This window comes from Coptis chinensis, chromosome 2 (genome assembly GCF_015680905.1).
Source record: "Coptis chinensis isolate HL-2020 chromosome 2, ASM1568090v1, whole genome shotgun sequence".
Classification (NCBI taxonomy): Eukaryota; Viridiplantae; Streptophyta; class Magnoliopsida; order Ranunculales; family Ranunculaceae; genus Coptis; species Coptis chinensis.
Window position 1 is genome coordinate 9436112 of NC_141457.1, and position 20412 is coordinate 9456523.

General features: G+C 38.8%; 2 protein-coding genes across 2 annotated transcripts; both read left to right on the top strand.

Annotated features, from left to right (window-relative positions):
* Positions 1 to 6234: 6234 nt before the first annotated feature.
* LOC147514755 (uncharacterized) lies at positions 6235 to 7361 on the top strand. Its single transcript, XM_086594403.1, has 4 exons — positions 6235 to 6478; positions 6583 to 6780; positions 6942 to 7028; positions 7091 to 7361. Exons 1-4 carry the CDS (start codon positions 6404 to 6406, stop codon positions 7214 to 7216), a joined length of 486 nt encoding a protein of 161 aa, XP_086450529.1. The 5' UTR covers positions 6235 to 6403; the 3' UTR covers positions 7217 to 7361.
* A 7364-nt stretch (positions 7362 to 14725) lies between these two features.
* LOC147514756 (uncharacterized) lies at positions 14726 to 18779 on the top strand. Its single transcript, XM_086594404.1, has 9 exons — positions 14726 to 14859; positions 14973 to 15039; positions 15156 to 15286; positions 15374 to 15550; positions 15643 to 15793; positions 16069 to 16081; positions 17651 to 18197; positions 18384 to 18515; positions 18730 to 18779. Exons 3-7 carry the CDS (start codon positions 15195 to 15197, stop codon positions 17848 to 17850), a joined length of 633 nt encoding a protein of 210 aa, XP_086450530.1. The 5' UTR covers positions 14726 to 14859; positions 14973 to 15039; positions 15156 to 15194; the 3' UTR covers positions 17851 to 18197; positions 18384 to 18515; positions 18730 to 18779.
* Positions 18780 to 20412: the final 1633 nt, after the last annotated feature.

Consider the following 20412-nt stretch of genomic DNA (forward strand, 5'->3'; position numbering starts at 1 on the left):
TTATTGAAACATATAGGTGGATGGGTTTGTGGATTATTGGTTCATGTGAAGTTTGGGTGTTGTCTCCATGGTGCATTTGGTACATTGAAAGCACACACTTCTTCTAGTTGGAGTGATGATAGGTTTGTGATTAAGGGACAAGCAGCATCTATATGATTTAAGCTTAAACAGAAATTGCATGGTGAGGTATTTATGTTCATGACAGGATGAAGATTTTTGTCTTTTGGTTTGGTTGTGAGGGCATCTATCTTTCTTGTGAGGGTTAATTTCGATTAAAGTTTTGATATATGGATCTGATTTCACCTCAAAAATACCACTAGCCTTAGATGTACTGGGTTGAGCTATTCTAGAATTGTTTATGTCGCCCCAATGGGTACTCTTTTCATCTTGATTTTCAAGAAAGGTTAAAGCTTCGGTTGCACCTCTATCCAAAAAATTACCATTACTCATAATGTCAAAGGTTACTTTGTGTTCATGGAGAAGACCTTGGAAGAAACATTGGACAAGAGTGGATTTTTCTAGTTTACGGTGAGGACATGAATGGAGTAGGTAAGAGAATCTATCCATGCTTCAGAAAATGTCTCACTCCGGCTCTGTCTGAAGAACTATATCTGACTTCTTATCTCTTCTGCTTTCTTCGACGGTAAGTACTTCTTCATGAAGAAGAACACAATCTTTTCCCATATATCGAAAGAATCGGGCTTCTGAGAAAGAAGACATGCCTGACTCTTACTAGCTAGGGTGAAAGGAAACACTCGTAACTTTACTTGATTGTCGATGACGCCCGGATGGTGGAAAGTATTGCATAGTTCATGTATCCGGCGTAGATGTTCGTACAGTAACTTATGTTTTAACCCATGAAAGATGGGTAGAAGATTGAACACATTCGGTGGAATGCAAAAATCGCTCGTGAGCGGTGTGAGTCGTATACAAGATGGAGGTCCATCTTGCAATGGCGTGTAGAAGTTGGAGAGAGGTTCTTTAGCTTGCACTACTTCGTCAGCGATCTTAATAGGTGGAGGACTAGAATTCAGAGATTGTCTTGGATGACGTGCTCTCCTACATGAGTAAGTTTTATTCTTGCTAATACTTGAAGTGCCTGAACCTAGTATCATGCACTTTTAGCAAGAAAGCAAAATTATCCTAACATGAGCAAACGATGCAAAGTATGCTCAAACAATCGAAATTCGTTTTTGCAAGTTTGGAGTTTTGAAAACTTTTCTTGGTTTATGATTTACTATGCCTTATTCAGAGGAACAATTGGGCGTAAGACTAGGATAGCTCTACTACACGGCTCAGAAGAGCAAGCAGTCACGTCACCAAGTGGTGTGCTACAAAGAATCTCACTTGCGATGAATCTGGGGGAGGGGAGTGAGGAAAGTAGTTGGTCCACCGGAATCTGGTAACTGATTACTATAAATCCTCGTGGTTATATTTTTGTCCTTTTCTAGATAATCGTGACTACTTTAGGCTCTAGTTGATTGATTTTAATTTAGTTATTTGGTCTAGGGCTTCAAAAATCAAGCATCGTCTGATGTATCTACATTAGGGAATGACTTCCCAATGGTTGTTATGTGGCTCGGGTTCAGCCTTATGTGTGAATGTAAATTGCAGTGTGGAAATTAAATTTCAAACAATCACATAAGTATGATGAACACAAAATGTATCATCTTAAATGGGCTTCGAGGGGGTTTAGAATTTACCTCTCAAGCTGTGCTTACACGTTGCTTGAGGAGAAGGGTACGTTAGTTGGCACATGATCTGAGATCATCATTACAAGAAAATGGGCCTTTAGCCACGGATGACCCAGAACATTTGCCACGACTCCAAGCTATAGAATCATTTCCTTTGGTTGATAGCTGTTGGTATACTGTAACTTTGTAGAGTTAGTTTGCTATGTATTGCTCACCTTAGCGCCTTAAGAGGTAATGAAGACTGGCCAAGAGTGGCCGACCTTGTCTGGAACTTAGGATATTGGTTTCATCCATATACTATCTTTACTATTTCTCCTCTCCATTTATTAAATAATATTGTACAGATAACAAGAAGAAGAAACTAAAAGTTTAAAGTAGGCTTCAACTTTTAAGTGTTAGTGTGTTACAAATGGTGCTCATGTGAGAGTTTAAACCCAATCAATAGTCTAGTTTCACTTGAAGAATTGGTATGGTTGATCTTTAACATGTGACAATTTTTAATTTTTATTACTCCCTGAAGGTTCTGACAAAATGTTTGTTGATAGTTATGCTTAAGTATTATAAAATATCTAAGGAGGATGCCATTTCCAAAACACAACAAACTATTATTAGAACTTTAAATAGCATTAATTTTCTATCTCAACTTTAAATAGGATTTTCCATCGCCAAACTATCAACAAGTTAATATTCACCAAACCAAATTATTAGAACGATAAGATTTTTGTTAATGGGTGTGATTGTTTGTCTGTAACGTTATTCAAGTGAAATTGAGCTAGAATAAGGTATTATTTTGAAGTAGAATATGCTATATTTTAGGTTTTTTGGTAGGTGTTTCTGCTACAATTTTCTTATCGAAGAGATGCAATTATAAAAGATTGTTTTTTGAGTAGTTTTAAAATGGTTTCGTTGTTTTTCATCTCCTAATTGCTCTGTTGCTTCTTTCTCTTTGGTTTTAACCTATTGTCCTTTAATTTTATTATTTTTCTATTTTGGAAAAATCAAATTTTAATAGTTGTATATGCTTTACAAAACATTATTTGCTAGGTTTGAGGGGATGAGTTTCACTATGAATTCAATTGGAGGTTTAATTTGTGTGTTTTCGGAATTGGGAGTATCGACAATATTTCTATTGTGTTTGTATTGTCGTCATTAGTGAATTTGTATGTGCCAAAACACAAATTTTGCTTGGTTTGCCACTTACTTTTTTGGTTTGAACTTTAAACTGTATAGTCATAATATATAACTATTAAAATACAGATTCTTTGTTGCTTTGAAATATATTGCTAAAAATATATTTATTTGTTACGCTTTTTTTAGCTCAAGAAGGTGACGCCTCAGTGCTCATAGGGTTCTCTTGTAGGTGTTTTACTTACTACGGAGGTGAGTTGCCAAATTATTAAATGTATTTTGTTATTGGTTGTATGTGTGGATAAAACAACTATGTAAAATGGATTTATTTCATTTCAATATAGCTCATTTGGATATGCTCACTTAATATATATTTGTTTTCAATCAATGTGACCTCCCTGGATGGTTGAGTTTTAGTTTTCTTAGTTGGAGCATATATATTGCACACATATTCCTTTTAAAAAAATGGATTTACATTGATCTTTAATTTGTTTTGTTATTGTCTCCTTTGCTTTATCATTTACAAATATTTTTCTTTTTCATTACAATTATTGCTTAGGTTTTAAATATAGATTTATGTCCATTAAAATAATTCATGTTTAGAGATTTTGTTAATTTGGTTAGACATTTTTGCTTGAGATGAGGGCTTGGGATAGGTGTATTCATGAATGGATCATGCTATTTATCTTGTATATAGTTTGAACTTGTGCGCTTGTTTATTTGTAGATACGTCATGGAGGGTTTTTCTCCAAATGATAGAAGTAGTTGGGTGAATTTAGACTACCATGACACCCAGTTTATAAATGTTATGAACTTTGTGGTAAAAAACTACTGTAACAAGATCTTCATGCCGTGTTCTTGTCGTGTGTGTAAAAATGGAGGGAAAGCAAAAACCTACGAACTTGTGAGGTATCACATCTATAAAAACCAATTCGACCCAACATATTTAAACTGGATATTTTATGGTGAAGAAAGACATGATCTCAATGCACGCAAAGACTTGAAACTTTTGGGGATAAAGAAGAAGTATTGGGTGATAGACAATAATCGTAAAAAGCGTGGAGTGTTCTGTCTTACACCTGCCGAGAAGTCTTTGTTTTTTACCACTTTAAGAAACATGCGCGTACCTGTTGGTTTTAGTAGCAATTGGAGGATTATTGTCAAGGAGGGGTCCATGGAACTCAAAGGGATGAAGTCTCATGACTATCACATTCTAATGCAACATTTGCTTCCTGTATTGATCCAACACGCATATAAAGATCGGAAGGAGGCCCAGGGTATTATATTGAGTTTTTGTACTTTTTTTCGTGCTCTATGCTCAAGGAGAATTGAAGTTGATGCGTTGGTTATACTTGAGATGGGTATGGCCAGAACCTTATGTGAGCTTGAGAAGATGTGTCCTCCATCGCTTTTTGTCATAATGATACATCTTCCCATTCATTTAGCCTATGATGCCCGCGTGTTAGGACCAGTGTTCTATCGGTGGATGTATGTCTTTGAAAGGTATACTTAGATAAAAAAAACTTTTCACATAATTATTTGGTTTTATTTCTCGTACTTTCTATTTAAGTTTTGTTATTTAAAGGTTAATGAAGCAGTACAAGGATTATGTTACTAATAAAGCACGTCCAGAAGGTTACATTGCTGAGCGATACTTGAAGGAGGAGACAATGATATACTGTGGAGGATACGAATGAGGGGGTGGCCTCCTTCGAAAGCTAGAAGTGTGCACCTTGGGTTTTGAGGTGACAATGCCTCCTGGTTTGCTTGATGAAGTTGACAAAGTAGGTCCTCTTGGTCCAAGTAAACGTTACCTTTTAGAGGGTGTTGAGTGGGAGCAAGCACGTAAGTGGATATTGAAAAGTCATCCAAAGTATGAAATGTGGGAGAAGTAAGTCTATTGTAGTTTACGTGTATGTATTTTTCAATTACCAAATAGACATTTTTATATTATTTATTGTGCTTTTATTAATGATATTGAACAGAGAGTACAATAACTTCCTCGAGGTCTGCAAGAGAAACACAGGAAGAAAGTCTGGCCAGTTCAAAGTACCTGAAAAAGACGAGTTCATGCCATGGTTAAGGAGACAACTTGATGTTCAAAACCCGAAAGATGACGAGCTTATAGAAATAGCAAGGGGACCAGCACGTTTTGCCATAACATATGAGAAGTATACAGTCAATGGATTTTTATTTGTCACAAAAGATTATGCGTTGACTAAAAGAAACCAAAACAGTGGAGTTTGTACCAAGTGCCCAACTACCTTTCGCTCAAGTGCTAAGGATAAAAATCCTATAGAAGCATCTGCTAAATACTACGGTGTTCTTAGGAAAATTGTTCAATTGGAGTACCGAAATATTGATTACAAACCAGTGTTATTCAAGTGTGATTGGGTTAAGCTCCCGAACGGTGTGAAGGTGGATAACAAGTCAAAAATGTTGTTGGTCAATCTATCCAATATGCTTGGTTCATCTCAAATGAATGACGAGCCATTCATTCTTACTGAGCATGTATCCCAGGTCTTTTACTGTAAAGACCCAGTGAATCTTGATTGGCATGTGGTTATTGAGGTTCCAAGAAAGGTTTATTCTGATCTGGACTCAACAAGAGTAGTGTCAGAAAATATAGTTGTGGATGAATCGTTCGCGAGGCCTATCATTCCAGAACGTATGGAGGATGAGTTGATCTTTAATGAAGAGAATATAGTTGCTGCTGTTGAGGTTATCAACCAAAGAAAAAGACCTAGAAAGAAATAAGATGGTATATTATTATATGAAATCTTTTGTTCCGAGAATTACATATTTAAACCTGTTTTGATGCTTGTTATGAATTCATATTTAAATTAGTGGTTCACGTTTTTAAATTAGTGTTTCACATTTTGACTAATTTTTGAATTCGTTTTTTGTTATTTGTACGTTGATCCTTATTGTATTGATCATTAACTTAAATATATATGCAAGTGCTTGTTTAATTTGCAGAGTCTAGTTGTCGCTCTGTACTATGGCTAACATTATATATGCAAGTGCTTGTTTAATTTGCAGAGTCTAGTTGTAGCACATCTCCAAATTCAGCTCACCCACTAGAGGACTCCCCCAACACTAACATTGGTAATTAGTTTATAATTCATTATTATCTGATTAAGTTAATTATTTCCATTTCATCCTTGTATAACATCATCAGTTTTTGCATTATCAGGTGGGTCTGCTACTTCACGACCGCACTCAGATAACACTAGAGGTCCTACTCTACCTATATCCGATCATTTGGAAGAGGGGCAAATAACCAACCTGATTTTCCTAAAGAAGGTGTCAATAGACTATCTAGTGAAGTTGCTCGCCTTGCGGACCGTGAGATCCCATGCTTTTATAAGGATTGGCCAACTATGATGAAACTCAATAAAGGAACTCACTATACCAACATCATTAAAAGCTTGAACGACACTTTTGTATTTGTTAATGGTGACGAAGACAAGGGGGTAGACTGTAAGTATGTTCGGGATAAAGTCATGGCCGCTTGGAGGAGCCACAAAGGTGAATTGAAAAAGAAATAGGTTGTTGGTAAGGATCCAGAAATTGTGAAAATGAAGGCACCAGACGGAATCCCTTTGGAGGATTGGAAAGCTTTTGTGAATCATTGTAATTCAAATGAATTTAAGGTACTGTCTTAGACATTCTAACGATATACTATACGATATGCCCTGCCTTTACTAGCTTATAAGATGCAAAGCAAACTGTAACTTAATTTGTGTATGTTATGTAGGCATTAAGTGCGAGAAATGTTCAGAACCGTGCAATGCAAATTGAACCAAACTGTGGGGGGAGGACACCAACACAAGTTTATCGCCATAAAATTGCAAATGAACAAGGTGTGTCGGTGGAAGAAGTTGATCGGGGTGATATGTACGTAGAAATGCACACACTTAAAAAAAGTGGTACACCCCAACGACAAAGTTTGGCAGTAAGTCTTTATTTTATATGCTTTTTTCTTGGATGCTTAGTCAATGCATCACTTATATATATATATATATATATATACTATTTAAAAGTGTATGCTTCCTCAGTGATACATCTGTGTTATCTATATGATTTTAGAATGTTTTTATGTTTTCCATTAAATAGGATAAGATTTCTCAACGTTCCCCTTTGAACTCTAACACGACCTCCAACTCCGACTTTGAAGCATGCGACAATGATGTTGTGACAGAGGTATGAATTATACTTTGCTCAATTTTTTTTTACTCCTCGAATTAAAATCTCCAAGTACACAGGTTGTTGGTAAAGACTCAAGAGGGAACATGCGGGTCATGGGTTCTGGTGTTTCTAAATCTTCATTTAAGCATTCGACTCCTTATAGGAAGAGATATCATAAACAGATTAAGGTCACTGAGAAGTGAAAAAATCAGTTTGAAAAGAAAATTGATGAGCTGAAGGACTCATTTGATGGAAAAGTAAATCAGATTAATGAAACGGTGCAGAATCTTGTCCGCCATATGCCACCCACATGTAATTCCCCTGCTGGACCCTCTTCTTCTGGATCACATGATATATTCTCTTAGGTACGAATACGTATGACTTTATTTTATTCTCATAGTAATAGTAAAGATTAATGGTTTATGTATTTGAACTTTTAACTAATGTTATTTTATTTTATTTTTTATCTATTTTTAAAGGGACCCGATTACATGAATGCAGAAGTCAATGTGAGAGCCTTTTGGCCCTTGAGAAAGGTTGCATCTAGGAGGGTGAAACAAGTTGATCCAACATTTAGGGTTGGAGATAGAACTTTGGGGGATGGAAAATTCTTGGTTTACATTGAGGCGATTACTATAGGTTCTTGCGAATTGCCTGAGCCCTATAATCACTTTCGTTCCCTTGGTTAAGTTGGGCAGGAATATGTTATTTGGCCTAAGGAATTTCTGCAATCCCCCCCCCCCCCCACCCTCGTTGTTAAAGGCCATTTCTCCTCTTTTAGTAGACACATAGTGTCATTTTCATCTTGGACTTGGAATTATTTTATTTTGTATTAGTCAAGCCAGGATTTTGGACGTGTTACTTTACTTTTTGGATATATTGTTTTGTTATGGATACTTTCGATGTGTTATTTTGTTTTATGGATATTTTGGCTGTGTTATATGTTGGATGAGCTTGTTTTATAGATATTTTGATTGTGCCGTACTTGCAATTGTGTGGTTGTTTGCTTACTTTTTCAGGTGATGGGATTCACTGTACTAATCTAACCCCTTTTTAGCTCTGCCAACGCAAACTAGATATTTGCATTGCTGGTCCCAAGCCCAGATAAAGGAGGAGGGAAAAGGCAAAACTGATTGGTTTTTGCAGGTTATAAAGTGAGAGAAACCTCACCCTGTCCCTTGAAGCACAAGAATATGTAGATTTAGTTGCCGAGTTGAATAATATAGTGTCTGTAATTCAAGTGTTATTGGTAAGTTATTCTGTATAGCCCTGTTACTTTGATACTTATCCATTTTTTTTCTCCCAACGAACACTGAATCTCTTGATAATTTCTTGAAGGTGAGAATTGTTCGTAGCCTAAGAGGTTTGAGTTTTCTGGAGGTTCTTCTTGGAATAACAAGCATTAGGAAGGTAGAGCCTTACATGCCCTGATTCCTCCGTTCTCACAAAGGAAGGTAGAGCCTTACATGCAATCCCTACTTTATGACGTTTTAAGGTAAACCCTTATATTTCTTGGTATGTAGGCTCAACAAAAGTTACAACCACTGGCCCTCCAGCAGTAAATGGGTATTCGAGGCGTCAAAATCCAAAAGCAAGCTTCAGAGTGGTTCAACCAGAAGTTGTACCAAGGTATCTATATCAGTTTCAGAATTTTAAGGACTTAATAGAAATGTCTGTCAGTATTGATGCTAGTTTCTACATTTATGCCTTGAATACTAATTTTATCTTGCTACATTTAAAAACATAAAAACTAATTTTAAGCCATGCTACATTTATCTTGCTCTTCAGATCTACTAGTTTTGAACGCTGAAGAGTCCATATTGATTGTTCCCTGCTTTTAATACAGGAAACCTTAGACTCTGTTGTAGATGAGCAGACTAACAATCATGGTAGCTCACATGATGGAAATCATGAGTTGGCTGTATATTATTTTATAGCTACATTTTTAATTATCATACTTCTTTCTATTTTTCTCTTGTTTCAAGGTCTTGAATACTAAACCTAGAATAATGTGTTTGCTATTTTTTGAATAAATGCAGAATCTCTTAGTGGATTGGATCAGCTCGAGCAAAATCCCGAGCATAAGCCCATTTCTATCGAGAAGGCGCATGAGTAGACAAGAGGGTAAGCATATATTGTAGAAGAAGAAGCATGTCTACCAAAGGTTCAAAATCCTTTAGTTTTTGCAAATCGTCTAACGCCTTTCTGTTGGAGTTATCCCTCATATGAGGAGAGAAACTGGAGCTGGAGAGAAACGGGCGAATTCGCATCGCGATAAGTCGAGCGCTAGCGGCCAGATGAGCGCGCCAGCCGAGTTCCAAAGAGAATAGAGGCGACCAGCTCAAAGTGAAGCGCCAGCCACTCCAGCTTCCAGTCTTCAGCGACTCGCCAGAGGGAGAGCGCCAGCCTCGGCCATAATTTTGTGGGCCTTGCTACAAGATACCCTGAAATTTGGTTTTTGGAGATAAAACCAAAATCAAGGTTTTGGAAAACCTAACCAAAACAAGTCAGAAGGATTGGAATCTAGACTAAAGCAAAGAGAGATAACCTTTACAGAGATACAACCCGGTAAAAAGATAAGAGTGATCTAGTAAGGTGAGAGACTGAAAAGGAGAGATTGTAATCTTCCTTCCCACTTTATTAAGAACTGGCTCTTGTGGAAGTAGGCATCATTGGCCGAACCACGGTAAATCTTTGTGTTGTGGTTTGCTTTTACTGCTTTACATTATTATCTGTTGTTAATAGTTATTTAGCGAGTTGGGCATGTTAGTATAGGTTGTAGTTGATATTTGAGATTTATCTGGAGTTGAAGTGTGTTCATACAAGTTATCTGTGTAGTGGGGGAACCGATTGGTATTGGTGTAATCCCCAACAAGTGGTATCAGAGCCCAGGTTAGAATAGCCTAGGGTATTATCCGAATCTTGGTCAGAAGGTGTTTGACGAAATTCCTGAGAGAAGATTTGAGGTTAAATAACTTGTAGAGATGGACCATTCCGTGAACACTCGTATGATGAGTCTGAATAGGAAGAACTACACCATCCGGAAAGCCAAGATGGAAGACTTGCTATACCGCAAGGACTTGGCACTTCCCATTGAGAATGAGGGAGTAAAACCGAAAAGACCCGATGAGGCCGAAAAAAAAGCTTGACGAAAAGCTATTGGGTACATTCGATAATGGATAGACGATGGTGTCTTTCACCATGTGGCCTAAGAGACTACAGCCTTCACCGTGGAAGAAACTCAAGACTGTATGAGAGGAAGTCGGTGGAAACAAAGTACTACTAGTTAAGAAGTTTGCGCACACACGGCACCAAGAAGGTTCTTCAATGTCCGAGCATCTTAATGAAGTACGTAATATCATCAATCGATGCATTTGATGAAGATCAATTTGGGAGACGAAGTTGAGGCTTTGTTTCTATTAGGCTCTCTACCCGAGTTGGGAGACATTAGCGCTTCTCTACATGGAGCAGCCAAGGATGGAATTGTTACCATGGAGATGGCTACCACGCCTTTGTTGAATGAGGAGACTAGAAGGAGTGCAAGAAGCAGCTCTTCTAACTCGCAGGTCCTTTTCACGAGAAACGGGGAGAGGTCGGCGAAAACCATCTCGCTCTAGAGGTGATGACGTATAAATCTAGGGGTGAAGCTAGAACTCCTAAGGCGAGAGGCAATGTTACTATTGTGCCACCAAAGGTCACTTCAGATATGAGTCGTGAGAACAATCAAGAGGGATGAGAAGAATAACCGTGTACATGAAGACATGGTGCGAGGAACGGAAACACAAAGGAGATACTACCGCACTAGTCGACGACCTAGTGGGAATTGTGTCGATTGTGGTGTGTCTTTGTCTTAGTACCTCATGTCGATACGAGTGGGTGATAGATACGGGGAGCATCCTATCACGCCACAATCGCACGAGGGATTCTTCACTACCTACAAACCGTGGTGAATATGGTGAAGTGAGGATGGGTAACGATGGAGTCTCAAGATTATAGGCATTGGAGATGTTCATGTAGAAACCAATGTCGGCTACACCTTGACACTCAAGGATGTAAGACATGTCCCCGACATACGGCTAAGCCTAATTTCGGCCGGGGAAATTAGATGACGATGGCTTTGTAAACTCGCTTGGTAACGGGTATGGAAACCGAAAGCGCAGGTTCCATTGTAGCCGCCAGAGGAAAGAAAAAACTTGCTCTCTTTACAAAACACGCTAGTTTGTGTAAAGCGAAGCGAATGCAGCAGAAGAAGCTTCATCCGAATCGTGGCACAAGAGACCGTCACATGGGCATAAAAGGGATGGAAGTTCTTGCTAAGCAAAAGGCCATGCCGGACATTAAAGGTACACATTTAAATACATGTACTCATTGTTTGGTAGGAAAGCAACACGGGTGTCTTTCCAAAGATTCCCGCCTCACGAAAGGACATTGTCCTTGAGCTAGTGCAATACCGCACTTATGTGGTCCTATGAGAGTGAAGTCCCACCGTGGAGCTTCAGACTTCTTGACATTCATTGATGATGCATCAAGAAAGATATGGGCCTATAGTCCGAAGACCAAGGATGAAGTACTTGGCGTGTTTGAGAAATTCCACAAAGATGGTGGAAAGAGAGACCGGGAAGTTGTTGAAGTGTATTCGCCGATAATGGGGTGAGTACATTGGGCCATTTGAAGAGTATTGCCGAGTCATGGGATTTGTCATGAGCGCACCGCCCCAAGACACCGCAAATGAAATGGAATAGCAGAAAGAATGAACCGCACCATTGTAGAGAGGATAAGATGCATGTTATCTCACTCTAAGCTACCTAGAAGCTACCGGGTAGAAGCAATGCGCATACCCGTGCATGTAATCAACCTGTCACCAAAGAAAGCCTCCGAATAGTGATTATCCGAGAGAGTATGGTCGCAGAGATGTTGATTATGGATACTTGAGGGTATTTGGGTGCGTGGCATTTGTGCATATTCCGAAGGATGAGAGATCAAAGCTTGATGACAAAGCCAAGCAAATGCATTTTTCTGGGTTATGGAGATGAAAAGTTTGGTTACAAACTCTATGATCCGATTAACAAGAAGGTAATCCGAAGTCGAGATGTTGTGTTCTTAGAAGACCAAACCATAGCAGACTTTGAGGAGGGTGAGAAGCTGAGGGCTTTCACCAATGATCTTGTTGATTCATAACCAGAAGTTCCTACTGTGGAACGTGCAGAAGGCATTGAGAATGCAGAGAACCATGAGTTTGAAGCTCATGATGAGAATCATATTGCTCATGATGGGATAGAACCTATTGGTATAGAAGATGCGATGAGATGCATGAACCACCACCGAGCAGCGGAAGTGCATCCTCCCGAGGCACCGCCAGATGGGGCAAGGAGGTCCGACAGGGAGAATAACTTCAACCAGGTATCCACCACATACGTCGCATTACTACTATCCGATGGTGGAGAACCTATGTACTATCAAGAGGCACTTGAAGGTACGCACAAAAAGAAAAGTGGTTGAAGGCCATGCATGACGAGATGGATTCTTTGCATAAGAATCACACTTATGAAGTTAGTTGAGAAACCCACAGGGAGAAAAGTTCTCAAGAATAAGTGGATATACAAAGTCAAGCATGAGGAGAACAATCCTCACCCAAGGCACAAAGCTCGCCTTTGTTGTGAAGGGATTCGGTCAAAGGAAATGGATTGACTTTGATGAGATTTTCTCTCTAGAAGTGAAGATGACTTCTATCCGGTGGTATTGGGTATGGCCGCAAGTATGAACCTAGAGGTTGAACAGCTAGATGTTAAGACAGCTTTTCTTCATGGAGACCTTGAAGAAGATGTCTACATGGACCAGCCAGAGGGGTTTGAGGTCAAAGGCAAGGAGCACCTAGTATGCAAGCTGATAAAGAGCTTGTATGGGTTGGCAAGCACCGAGAGGGTACATAAAGTTTGACTCCTTTATGGTGAAGCAAGGATACAAGAAGTCTGCTTCCGATCATTGTGCGTTTGTTCAGAGATTTCCAGATGGGGATTTCATAGTGCTATTGCTGTATGTGGATGATATGTTGATAGTTGGCCCAAACATCAACAAGATATCCAAGCTGAAGAAAGACTTGAGTAAGTCCTTTGAGATGAAGGATTTGGGTCAAGCAAAGCAGATACTTGGGATGGATCATCACTCGTGACAGAAAGAGTGGGAAGTTGTGGCTTTCAAGAAAGCTACATTGAGAAGGTGTTGAAGAGATTCAACATGGATCAAGCGCCCGGTCGGTTATTGTCCGCTTGGTGGCCAGTTCCGCATGACCAAAGAGATGTGTCCTAAGGGTGAGCATGAGCAGAGTCAGATGGAAAAGATTCCTTATGCATCCGCAGTGGGCAGTTTGATGTATGCCATGGTGTGTACTAGACCGGATATTGCTTTCGCCGTTGGGGTTGTAAGCAGATTTCAGTCAAATCGGGTAAAGAACATTGGGAAGGTGTTAAGTGGATATTGAGATATCTCAAAGGCACTTCCAAATCATGTTTGTGCTTTGGTGGAAGTAAGCCCTTACTTGAAGGCTACACTGATGCAGACATGGCAGGTGATGTTGACTCGATGAAGTCCACCTCCGGTTATCCGGTTACTTTTGCGGGGGAGCGGTGTCTTGGCAATCTAAGTTGCAAAAGTGTGTTGCCCTCTCCACTACGTAAGCCGAAAGTATATTGCAGCCACCGAAAGTGTTGCAAAAGAGTTGCTATGGATGAAGAGGTTCTTCGACGAACTAGGGCTAAAGCGTAAACAGTTTGTAGTTCTATGTGACCGGTCGGAGCCATCCACTTGAGCAAGAATCCGAAGTTTTCATTCTAGATCCAAGCACATACACGCATGCGTTATCATTGATTAGAGAAGTACTTTCAAGACAAGCATTTGTGTATCGAGAAGATCCATACCGACAAGAACGGGTCGGATATGATGACCAAAGTCTTACCGAAAGGGTAAGTTTGATGTTTGTTGTGCTATTGCCGAATGGCGAAAGACACTCCTCCCGCTGATTTGGCAATTGCATGGAGGTATCCCCCTCACCGCTCGGGGGGAGATTGTTGGAGTTATCCCTCACATGAGGAGAGAAACCGGAGCCGAGAGAAACGGGCTTAATTCGCATCGCACAAGTCGAGCGCCCGCCTCGAGTTCCATAGAATAGGGCGACCAGCTCAAAGTGCCAAAGCCAGCGCCAAATTTCCAAAAGTCTTCAAATTTACTTCGCTTCCAGAGGGAGCGCCACCGCCGGCATAATTTTGTGGGCCTTGCTACAGTACCCGCGAAATTTGGTTTTTGGAGATAAAACCAAAATCAAGGTTTTGGAAAACCTAACCAAAACAAGTCAGAAGGATTGGAATCCAGACTAAAGCAAAGAGAGATAACCTTTACAGAGATACAACCCGGTAAAGAGATAAGAGTGATCTAGTAAGGTGAGAGACTGAAAAGGAGAGATTGTAATCTTCCTTCCCACTTTATTAAGAACTGGCTCTTGTGGAAGTAGGCATCATTGGCCGAACCACGGTAAATCTTTGTGTTGTGGTTTGCTTTTACTGCTTTACATTATTATCTGTTGTTAATAGTTGTTTAGCGAGTTGGGCATGTTAGTATAGGTTGTAGTTGATATTTGAGATTTATCTGGAGTTGAAGTGTGTTCATACAAGTTATCTGTGTAGTGGGGGAACCGATTGGTATTGGTGTAATCCCCAACACTTTCCTGCCCAACTTAGAGGAAAATGCTCAACCTGAGAGGCAAGTCTCCCCAGAAAAGCTTTATCGAGCAACTTTGTTGAGAGACCGGTTTGCTGATACTATACTCAAAGCTCGACAGAAGACTCTCGATCAGGTTGGTTACAAATTTAGGCTGGGTATTGAAATTTACCATGTTCGTACCTATCCATTTTCTTAGTGTTTTATGCTCCGGATGTGATTGGGTACAATTTGATTTGCTGAGGTTAGGGTGAAAAGGGAGATCCTGAGAAACTGTAGCGTGAGCGAGAGGAGCTTGAAAGGAAACAAAGGGAAGGTTTGGACTTCTAACCTGTTGCATGGAAACTTTGATTTCTTAAAGGTTGTTTACTTAGTTACTAACATCTTTGCGTTAATGGTGATTAATTATAAGTCGTGTTTTTATGAGATCAGAAAAAGCTCGGTTGCGGGCAGAGGCCAAAGCTGCAGAAAATGCTCGGAGGCAAGCTGATGCAGAGGCTGCAGTTGAAGCCAAAAGAAAGAGGGAGCTTGAGAGAGAAGCTGCACACCAGGCTTTACAAAATGTAAATAACCAGAATTCTTACTTCAATTTCCGTTTAGTAGATCTGTACTGAAAGCGTTCGTTGAAATTATCCTCTTGTTGTATGCAGATGGAAAAGACGGTTGAAATCAATGAAAACTACCAATTTCTGGAATGATGAACTGCTCACTAAATTAGACCATATGTTTGATTTTAATGGGGAGTTGATGGCTCATGGAAAAAATTGGCAAGTTATCTACACTGATAATGAAGGAGATACGATGTTCGTGGGAGATGGCCCTTGGCAGTAATTACTCATTTTTTTTCTTTATATTTTTTACTACGAAATTAAAGCAAAAGTTGCATTTATGTTCAATCTCTCCCATTATTTGTCTACAGGGAATTCTGTAGCATGGTTCGCAAGATCTTCATCTACACAAGGGAAGAACAGAAAATGAACCCAGGGACTTTGAACTCAAAGGTTGACGAAAATCCTGTGATTGCAGAGGAAATAACAAGGGCTAAGGAAACTATTTCATTGCCGGTGCCCTCTGCAACTAGTCCTGAGAACTGCTAAGCTTCTCTCACATGGCTAGCTTGGTTAGTAAGTTGTTGGGATCCTTTCACATGACAATGTCGATGATTTAACAGTCTATGGAAGGGATAATTAGTGGTTGTGTGGTTTGAACTCCTGCTTCAGGTGATGAACTTAAGGAGTCAGATTGCAAAGGTCAAGTGGATTATGTGCTTCCATCGTCAGAGGAAGAAGTTGAACCCTCGAAGTTGAGTGAGTCATTGTCCGTAATAGAAGAAGAAGATTTCCCTATCTGTCTTGAAGGTACCATTCTTATTTCTAGATTAAGTAGACTTCCACTGCCCTTTTCATTTTTATTTGGTCTTTGTAGTATTGGGTTTGCATGTGCTCTATTAGTTGGTACTCTACACTGGTACACAGCATATAAATGATCATTCAAGACGGCAACTCTTCAGTTGAAAGGCTCTACGTAACGAATGCAACTATGTTTCCATATTGTGATCGCAGCTCGATAAGGGAGGGTTTTGCATTTGGTAGCATGGGTCAGACTGCGGATACCTTTAAAATGCCTTATTACATATTCCTCCTAGAGGTTGTTTACTTGCTTTGGAGTAAAGTGGTTTTCAACAGAAACTAAAGCTAGACGTTAGAATTATTGACATATATCGTTCTCATGGTATTGCATTATATTTCCCTTGACACATTTTTTTTTATCAAATACTCATTTTCGTATTCTTTTTACAATCAAGGAAGCCTAAACTATAAGCAAATATTGCAGATAAATGTACAAAATGTTTGCGATCCTTGGTATGTTTTATCAGATAATTTCTTTTTTTTTATCGGTCAATGTTATGTCTGTAGTAAATTGCCAATTAGTACGTTTTTTTTTTCCTTATTGATTTATCCATCTTCTTAAACTACTTTTAAGACTTTGTGCCTACTGAAGGAACACAATATATAGCTATAGCTGGAGAGAAATCTTCTGGGGTGAGTACATAAATCTAATGATTTCGGCGTTTTGATTGCTCGTATTATTACCTTATATTACTATTTGATGGATATCCAAAGGTTGAGATTTGGGATCTCAATAGTGCAGAGCGGCTAGCACGATTACCTCAGTCTTGCAATGGAAGCTCCTTGGATCATGGTACAAAGGCAAGAGGTTTGTGTTTATGCTTATACCATTTTTTACTATTTATGTAGCCCTTCTCACAATTGGTTACCAATATACTCAACAGTTATGCTGCATATCGAACATTCAACTCCTTCTATTTATACACATGATGAATTTGCTTTTCCCATTTGCGTATGTCATTGAATCATGGCAGACATGTAAACCACATTCATCGTAGAGTAGATTTTGGCATATGTTCATTTTGATACTCAGTATTGGCCATGGGGCAGTAGTTTAACTGCTCTAAACTGCATTTTGATGATTCTAATCTATTCTTCGTTGGTGGTTTTGTAAGTCTTATTTTTGTATAATATGCCTGGCCATTGTAGTGAATTATCTGTAATGGGTTTGTGCCTTTGTCGCATAATTTCTCTTTGCATTTCAGTACTTGCAGTTTAATTGTATCTATAACGCTGTTTTCATTAACAGAAATAATGAGAAGAAAAAAAAGAAAAGAAAAACAGCATTGCTTTTTGATTACCAGTCCACATCTTGTTTTAAATGATAAACATCGGTTGACTTCATTCTAGTGTCCATATCTAGTAGTGCATCTTTATTTAAGTAAATATTTGCTATTCAGTGATTAGTTATTTTCTATGCATAATTATGATACTGAATGCATAATTATGATACTGAATCTTACATGCGATTACCTACTTCACCTATGTCATTCTCTTCCAATAACATCAGCATTTCAGGTTCTTCAGTGATGGATGGATCGTCTATAGTGCAACAAGGCTCTCATCAGGATCAGAGTCCTCAGCAAGGTCAAAAGAGGCAACATGGGGCTTCTACAGCTTCCTCTCAGCTGGCATCACGAACAGGTCAAGTTTCATTTCTAAATGGCCAGGTCCCCAGCTCCTCAAATCTAGAGGTGAACTATTTGACTCAAATATAGAAAAAGCCTAGATTAGACATCAAGTAGGAAGATATTTTCCAACAGCAGGTCATGCAGCAGCTGCTTCAGAGACAGGACACAATCCCCAAATTCAAGCCTTAATTTAGCAGTAGAGACTTTTACAGTGGCATCAACAACAGTCGCAACAGATTTTGCAATCTATGCCATAGATGCAACGAGTGCAATTGCAACAACAGTAGCAACAACAACAACAGCAGCAACAACTGAGGCAGCAAATGCAACAACAAGGTCTGCAATCTGTATATGGAGTTAAGCGCCCCTATGAGAGTGGTGTATGTGCTTGCTGATTAATGCAGTACATTTATCATCAACGCCATCGCCCTCCTGTAAGTTACCTGTACATTGATCTTAAGCATACTGTTTCTCTGCTCCTTTACCAACTTTTCAATCTTTGCCAAGTCAAAACTTTTTATATGGTGTTTTTTTTATATATGTTGCTTGGTGAATTCACGTAAAAAATTCTTCATTCAGTTACACAAGTAATCTCTATTTGTGTGCTCTTTCCTTTGTAGGAGAATACAATTGTTTATTGGAGGAAATTTGTAGCAGAATATTTCTCCCCTCGTGCCAAGAAAATGTCGTGTTTATCTTTATATGATAATGTTGGACAACATGCGCTAGGGGTATTCCCTCAGGCAATGAAGGTTAGTTTTATTGGCCAGTGTCATATCATTGAAGTTAATGACATCAAAGACCTCTCGGTCATTTGTTCAAGAAAATCATTTGAACGTGTAAATTTTCATGCGAATATGTTCACTGTATAGATCATCACAATACCGATTTTTTTTTTCTCTTTGGTATCCTATCTTACTCATTCTATTTTGTGTTACCTCATGAACTATATCATGTTTGTTTCAGGATGCATGGCATTGCGACATCTGTGGTTCTAAATCAGGAATGGGGTTCGGTAAGACTATTAATATTATTATTATTATTATTATTATTGTTTATTTATTTTTTAAATTAAATTGCAAAGTTTGATCATTTTCGTATCATGCTAGAGTCTCCAACCCATCCGTCAATTATTGTCTTTATAAGCTTATGAGTTTATAATTGTGTTTTGCTACTTTTTTTTTTTGCATTAGTTGACTTTACCTTGTGATGTTATGGCAGGGATGTGCATGGCTATTCAGGCTTTTGTACCATCTGAATCTTAGGGGTTTTTGAATGTTTTGGCTGGGTTTGTTCTAAAATATTTTGTCCGTTACATATCAGCAATATTATTAGTATGTTTATTCTGTTCTGCATTTGCAAATACTACTCTTTTATTAGTATGTGTGACTTTTATATGTTTTTTTTGCTTAGGGAGCATTGTTTCACTCACACAAGATTAATTTGTTTGAACTAGTTCTAACTTAGTTGTTTTTAATTAATCCTAGTTTTTTTTTTCTTTTAAGGCATTCAGATTGTGACTTCATTTTTTTGTAACTAAGAATTAAATTGACCTTTACAGAGGAAAACACGTACACCTTCCAGTAGCCTCAAGTGTATTCTGCTCATCTTGAAGGAAACATTGACGCAGCTTAGCAAGCATACTTCGTCTTTGGGATTTGAAACTGGATTGTGAGCAACAATTTATATATGATGTACTAACTAGTGATACGAATTTGTGTGTCTTATTTGAGTTGCAGGTACTTGAAGAGTAGCCTTGGGACTCTTGAAAAAGATGTTGAGAGGAGATTCAATTATGCTCCAAGTAGAGAAGATATCAAGAATGTCATACTTAGAGACCATAAATATAGCCATAAGTCCTGACCCAGTTTATTAAAGTTTCGGTGGATGCTCATGAAAAGGTTAAGGCTAGAGTTCTAAAAAGCTAGGACTTCAAATCATTTCCGAAAGTATTCGAGTGCATGGCAATGATAAAACGTAACGGAGAAGCATGCACGAGGTGAATTTTTATTAGGAAATATTTGGAAATTCATATTTATATTGAGCTTGGATAGTAAATTCTACAATTTTTTTTTTTTACTTGTATGAATATTAATCTCTTTATCATCTGTTTTTCAGTAAAGGAATACTGATTGGGAATATGTGTCTTCTTATGCCACGGCTTTTATCCCTTGTAAATTTTGAATGCTACGGCTTCTACCACAGCCCTCATTAGTGGAACTAGCAACGGCTTATGCCACGGTCGCCCTCTGTAGAAATTGCTATGGCTGTTGCCACGGCCATTAGCACTAGCAATTGCTACGGCTATTCCCACGGACCTTATCAGTGGCAAGTTGCAACGGCTTGAGCTGTCGGGTGGACCGTCGCATGTACCCACAGTCTTATGCTGTAGCTAAACCTTTAGCGACAAGTCAAAACCCCACGGTCTTGCATCAGTCAATATCCTTAGCAAAAGAGCTTTACCACGGACTTGGGTCATGGCTAAAAGTCTGCTTTCTTGTAGTGCATGCCCAACCGTTCGAGCATTTCCCTGTTTTATGTTACAAAAAAGGTCCACTGAAAAAGCAATCGGATTGTGGGCTTTTTAATAATTAAACAACTTTGCCTTCAAAAGCTCAAAATATAAAAGTAAACTAACATTAAAACTAA

Excerpts from the sequence above, each read along its gene's own strand:
- LOC147514755 (XM_086594403.1), top strand. The coding sequence starts at position 6,404 with ATGAAGGCACCAGACGGAATCCCTTTGGAGGATTGGAAAGCTTTTGTG. Across the intron at positions 6,479-6,582 it reads GTAATTCAAATGAATTTAAG|GCATTAAGTGCGAGAAATGT; the intron begins GTACTGTCTTAG and ends TATGTTATGTAG. Across the intron at positions 6,781-6,941 it reads CCCAACGACAAAGTTTGGCA|GATAAGATTTCTCAACGTTC; the intron begins GTAAGTCTTTAT and ends TCCATTAAATAG.
- LOC147514756 (XM_086594404.1), top strand. The coding sequence starts at position 15,195 with ATGCTCGGAGGCAAGCTGATGCAGAGGCTGCAGTTGAAGCCAAAAGAA. Across the intron at positions 15,287-15,373 it reads CACACCAGGCTTTACAAAAT|ATGGAAAAGACGGTTGAAAT; the intron begins GTAAATAACCAG and ends TGTTGTATGCAG. Across the intron at positions 15,551-15,642 it reads GTGGGAGATGGCCCTTGGCA|GGAATTCTGTAGCATGGTTC; the intron begins GTAATTACTCAT and ends ATTTGTCTACAG.